This window comes from Bison bison, unplaced genomic scaffold, assembly GCF_000754665.1.
Source record: "Bison bison bison isolate TAMUID 2011002044 unplaced genomic scaffold, Bison_UMD1.0 scf7180017864355, whole genome shotgun sequence".
Taxonomy (NCBI): Eukaryota; Metazoa; Chordata; class Mammalia; order Artiodactyla; family Bovidae; genus Bison; species Bison bison.
In genome coordinates, this window is record NW_011494927.1 from 1,043,880 (window position 1) to 1,050,415 (window position 6,536).

The window sequence follows — 6,536 nt, forward strand, 5'->3', positions numbered from 1 at the left end:
GTGATTAGTTGTTGATCATTTTCATGTTCATTCTTTTGTCCTTTGAAATCTTAGCATTTGATTCATTTCCAATGAAAGATTTTCAGTTTTTAACATCTGAGCATTTTTCCAAGAACAATAATATAACAAAAGATAATACAAATAAAAGTACCGAAATGAGTTCAGGACAAACTTATTCAAAGCCTCAATAGACTTTTGTTGATCAGAACATCAATGCCACCATCACTAAGATGCAGCCTTCACATAGCTGGGAATTAAAATTGCCTACGGGCAAAACAAAACATCATAAAACACAGACCAAAACTTACCATAATAGTGGTTACAACAACTGTTCTGTTTTCAATAGCTGCTGTGTCATTGCCAAGTGTGGGTACATCTTGAATCAAGACTAATTTATCCATATCATTCCAGTATCCAACCTGCCAAATAGAAAACAATCTTGAAAGCACATTTTAGAAGAGTTTTCTCTAGTTCTTATTGGAACAATGAGAATTATTAATAAGAAAACAAAACAAATTTATGAAGCACACACAAAAAAATGTGTTCGGAAGTTTTCTTAATTGATGATGAGCCAGTTTTCCTAATGTTAATAATACTACTTACTTACACATTTGCCAACTTTACAATTTATTAATACACTCATGGACTAGCCAAGACATTGAGAATGAATGGGTTCAAAAAGGAATACGGATACAGATGGAATGCCATTTTGTTCTGATGCTCTTGTAGTGAAATTGATTGGAAACTTCTATACTTAGTTTACATGATTTTTATCAATAATGTTACAGATTTTATAGTAAGGAGAATAGATTTACATGGGGCACATGTACAGGATGTTTTAAAAACATAGATTTGTGTATTTTAAAGCAATATAGAAATAGTTTTTTGGTTTCATATAACCTAGCCTCTAGATAAACTAGAGGCTAGTTTATCATTTCTAAAATGCTAAATATATCAAATGTTAATGATTATTTAATATTTTCACTTTTGAAAATTTTAAATTTGTATTTTTAAAATTTCAAATCCTTATATTACTCGTTTAGACTCGAAGCAAACTCTTTTCCATAAAATATATTAAGTAATTAGTTAAGCACTATACAATGTTACAAACTAAAATGGGATTCTACTGGAAATTTAGGATTCTTTTCAGAATGCAGACTACTTCTTTACTGCTTGCTCCCTGAAAGACACTGTAATCAATGCTTTAATAAAAAATGCATCTTAAAGTTTATACACACAGCAAATATAAAGGTAGGTGCAATTACAAGTCCATATACTTTACTATTATGGTACATATATTTTACTGTTATGCTACATACACCCAAATGACTGTTCATTTAATGCTTGCCAAACTTCTTTCAAGGTAAGTGAAACCCAAGTAAGATGGTAGGCACTGAGAGAGGGGATCAGAGGGCAGACAGACTGAAACTACAATCACAGACAACTAGCCAATCTGATCACATGGACCACAGCCTTGTCTAACTCAATGAAACTAAGCCATGCCATATGGGGCCACCCAAACCAGACGGATCATGGTGGAGAGGTCTGACAGAATGTGGTCCACTGGAGAAGGGAATGGAAAACCACTTCAGTATTCTTGCCTTGAGAACCCCATGAACAGTATAAAAAGGCAAAAAATAAGACACTGAAAGATGAACTCCCCAGGTAGATAGGTGCCCAATATGCTACTGGAGATAAGTGGAGAAATAACTCCAGAAAGAATGGAGATGGAGCCACAGCAAAAACAACACCCAGTTGTGAATGGGACTGGTGATATAAGCAAGGTTTGATGCTGTAAGGAGCAATATTGCATAGGAACCTGGAATATAAGGCCCATGAATCAAGGCAAATTGGTAGTGGTCAAACAGGAGATGACAAGAGTGAACATCGACATTCTAGGAATCAGAGAACTAAGACGGACTGGAATGGGTGAATTTTACTCAGATGACCATTATATCTACTACTGTGGGCAGGAATCCCATAGAAGAAATGGAGTAGCCATCATTGTCAACAAAAGAGTCCAAAATGCAGTACGTGGATGCAATCTCAAAAACAACAGAATGATCTCTGTTCATTTCCAAGGCAAACCATTCAATACCACGGCAATCCAAGTCTATGCCCTGACCAGTAACGCTGAAGAAGCTGAAGTTGAACGGTTCTATGAAGACCTACAAGACCTTCTAGAACTAACACTCCAAAAAGATGTCCTTTTCATTATAGTGAAGTGGAATGCAAAAGTAGAAAGTCAAGAAACACCTGGAGTAACAGACAAATTTGGCCTTGGAGTATGGAATGAAGGAGGGCACAGGCTAATAGAGTTCTATCAAGAGAACTCACTAGTCATAGCAAACACCCTCTTCCAACAACACAAGAGAAGACTCTACACGTGGACATCACCAGATGGTCGACACCGAACTCAGATTGATTATATCCTTTGCAGCCAAAGATGGAGAAGCTCTATACAGTCAGCAGAAACAAGACTGGGAGCTGACTGTGGCTCGGATCATGAACTCCTTATTGCCAAATTCAGACTGATATTGAAGAAAGTGGAGAAAACCACTAGACCATTCAGGTATGACCTAAATCAAATCCCTTATGACTACACAGTAGAAGTGAGAAATATATTTAACGGACTAGATCTGATAGAGTGCCTGATGAACTATGGATGGAGGTTTGTGACATTGTACAGGAGACAGGAATCAAGACCATCCCCAAGGAAAAGAAATTCAAAAAAAGCAAAATGGCTGTCTGGGGAGGCCTTACAAATAGCTGTGAAAACAAGGGAAGCAAAATGGAAAGGAGAAAAGGAAACATATATACCCATTTGAATGTAGAGTTCCAAAAAAATAGCAATCAATGCAAAGAAATAGAAGAAAACAATAGAATGGGAAAGACTAGAGATCTCTTCAACATAATTAGAGATACCAAGGGAACATTTCATGCAAAGATGGGCTCAATAAAGGACAAAAATGGTGGGGACCTAACAGAAGCAGAAGATATTAAGAAGAGGTGGCAAGAATACAAAGAACTGTACAAAAAAGATCTTCTTGGCCCAGATAAGGAAGATGGTGTGATAATTCACCTACAGCCAAACATCCTGGAATGTGAAGTCAAGTGGGCCTTAGGAAGCATCACTACGAACAAAGTAGTAGGGGTGATGGAATCCCAGTTGAGCTCTTTCAAATCTTCAAAGACAATGCTGTGAAAGTGTTGCACTCAATATGCCAGCAAATTTGGAAAACTCAGCAGTGGCCACAGGACTGGAAAAGGTCAATTTTCATTCCAATCCCAAAGAAAGGCGATGCCAAAGAATGCTCAAACTACCGCACAATTGCACTCATCTCACACGCTAGTAAAGTAATACTCAAAATTCTCCAAGCCAGGCTTCAGCAATACGTGAACCATGAACTTCCAGATGGTTTTAGAAAAGGCAGAGGAACCAGAGATCAAATTGCCAACATCCGCTGGATCATCGAAAAGGCAAAAGAGTTCCATAAAAAACATCTATTTCTGCTTTATTGACTATGCCAAAGCCTTTGACTGTGTGGATCACAATAAACTGTGGAAAATTCTGAAAAAGATGGGAATACCAGACCACCTGACGTACCTCTTGAGAAATCTGTATGCAGGTCAGGAAGCAACAGTTAGAACTGGACATGGAACAACAGACTGGTTCCAAACAGGAAAAGGAGTACATCAAGGCTGTATATTGTCACCCTGCTTATTTAACTTCTATGCAGAGTACATCATGAGAAATGCTGGACTGCAGGAAGCACAAGCTGGAATCAAAATTGCCAGGAGAAATATCAATAACCTCAGATATAGAGATGACAGCACTCTTATGGCAGAAAGTGAAGAATTAAAGAGCCTCTTGATGAAAGTGAAAGAGGAGAGTGAAAAAGTTGGTTTAAAGCTCAGCATTCAGAAAACGAAGATCATGGCATCCGGTCCCATCACTTCATGGGAAATAGATGAGGAAACAGTGAAAACATTGGCTGACTTTATTTTGGGGAGCTCCAAAATCACTGCAGATGGTTATTGCAGCAGTGAAATTCAAAGACGCTTACTCTTCGAAGGATAGTTATGACCAACCTAGACACCAACCTGTACTAAAAAGCAGACACATTACTTTGCCAACAAAGGTCCTTCTAGTCAAGACTGTGGGTTTTCCAGTGGTCATGTATGGATGTGAGAGTTGGACTATAAAGAAAGCTGAGTGCCGAAGAATTGATGCTTTTGAACTGTGGTGTTGGAGAAGATTCTTGAGAGTCCCTTGGACTGCAGGGAGATCCAACCAGTTCATCCTAAAGGAGATCAGTCCTGGGTGTTTACTGGAAGGACTGATATTGAAAATGAAACTTCAATACTTTGGCCACCTGATGTGAAGAACGACTCATTGGAAAAGACCCTTATGATGGGAAAGATTGAGGGCAGGAGGAGAAGGGGACGACAGAGGATGAGATGGTTAGAAGGCATCACTGACTCGATGGACATGGGTTTGAGTGAATTCCAGGAGTTGGTGATGGACAGGGAGGCCTGGCATGCTGCAGTTTATGGGGTCACAAAGAGTCGGACACAACTGAGCGACTGAACTGAACTGAACTGAAACTTTTTTCTTGTATTTCCAGATGCAGTTGATAAAACTCATGTTTTCAATGAAATGTATGCAATTGATCACAGGGAAGCCTGGTTTCCTCCAGTCCATGGGGTCACAAAGAGTCAGACACAATTGAGCAACTGAACAGCAACAACAAATTGCTCACTGGTCTGTATTCACTGTTTGTTCTAATATGTTTTAAAAGTCTTGTTTCCTTCAAATTTTTACTGTCATGTTAGTATTTGTGAACATATTAAAATAAAATAAGCATTAGCATATAAAAAAGAAACACTATATTATTTATAAATATTGCATATATAATTAACAGAATATAGAAAAAATAATTTTTATTAATGTGTTTTTCTACATTGCTTAATTTGATCCAAAATTATGAGTATAAATCAATTCAGCAGTTATTTTTAATTGCCCATACGAATTTGAAAGTGAAAGTGAAAGTCGCTCAGTTGTGTCTGACCCTTTGCAACCCAGGCCAGAATTCTCTAGGCTAGAATACTGGAGTGGGTAGCCTTTCCCTCTTCCAGAGGATCTTCCCAACTCAGGCATCAAACCCAGGTCTCCCACATTGCGGGCAGATTCTTTACCATCTGAGCCACAAGGGAAGCCCAAGAATACTGGAGTGGTTGCCCCATCCCCTCTTCAATGAATCTTCCCAACCCAGGAATTGAACTGGGGTCTCCTGCATTGCAGTTGGATTCTTTATAGACTGAGCTCTCAGGGAATTTGTGCTAACACATTTAATATCAGTGAAAAATTTAATTAAAACAAAATAAATGTACCTTTGAGAACTATCCTCTCCTCAACTTCTACATGCACTTAAACAATAATTTAAAAAGCATGTCAGTTGCTTCCTGTTAATTTTCCTTTGCACATGATAGTTTGCAACATAAAAATAGGTTTCACAGTTTAGTATTCCATTAAAATGCAGCCACCTTCCAGATTTCAGCAGCCCATTCTCTGGGAAAGCAAATTTTCTTTGTTAATGGGTTAACGAGGCGCGGGCGGCTGCTACCAGCGCATCTTGGAGTGGGCGGCTGCGACTGGCCACTTAGGCATGGCCGAGAGGAGCTACCCTCTGTCCAGGGTCAGGGGCAGAAGCTGGGAGGACCCCATGCCCAAAGGGCGGCGGCCAAGAGGAGTTACCCCATGTCTGAGGTCAGGGGTAGCGGCCGAGAGTGCCAGGCTGCGATGGCGCAGGAACGGCTGAGAAGAGCTACCCAAGTCAAGGTCAGGGGCGGCAGCTGAGAGGAGCTACCCCACTTTCGAGGTCAGAGGTGGCGGCCGGGAGGAGCTACCTCATGCCCCCATGCCCGAGGCCAGGGGTGGCAGCCGGGAGGACAAACTCCACGTCCAAGGAGTGGTGGCTGCGTGGGTGCAGGAGGGCCTAGAGGAGCTATCCCATGTTGAAGGTCAGGAAGGGCGGCAGTGAGGAGATACCCCTCGTCCAAGGTAAGGAGCAGCGGCTGCACTTCGCTGGAGCAGCTGTGAAGAGATACCCCACACACAAGGTAAGAGAAACCCAAGTAAGATGGTACGTGTTGCAAGAGGGCATCAGAGGGCAGACACACTGAAACCATACTCACAGGAAACTAGTCAATCTAATCACACTAGGACCACAGCCTTGTCTAACTCAATGAAACTAAGCCACGCCCATGGGGCAACCCAAGATGGGCGGGCCACGGTGGAAAGATCTGACAGAATGTGGTCCACTGGAGAAGGGAATGGCAAACCAATATTCTTGCCTTGAGAACCCCATGAACAGTAAAGCTGAAACTCCAGTACTTTGGCCACCTCATATGAAGAGTTGACTTACTGGAAAAGACTCTGATGCTGGGAGGGATTGGGGGCAGGAGGAGAAGGGGACAACAGAGGATGAGATGGCTGGATGGCATCACTGACTAGATGGATGTGAATCTGAGTG

The 6,536-nt window shown here is 40.9% G+C and overlaps 1 protein-coding gene across 3 annotated transcripts in view; it reads right to left on the reverse strand.

Annotated features, from left to right (window-relative positions):
- GRIA4 (glutamate receptor, ionotropic, AMPA 4) overlaps positions 1-6,536 on the reverse strand; it is a 673,532-nt gene that overhangs the window by 72,679 nt on the left and 594,317 nt on the right. For all 3 annotated transcript variants that reach the window (XM_010855154.1, XM_010855155.1, XM_010855156.1), the window contains exon 9: positions 309-419. In XM_010855154.1, coding sequence (XP_010853456.1) covers positions 309-419 — 111 coding nt within the window. The remainder of the gene's footprint in view (positions 1-308; positions 420-6,536) is intronic.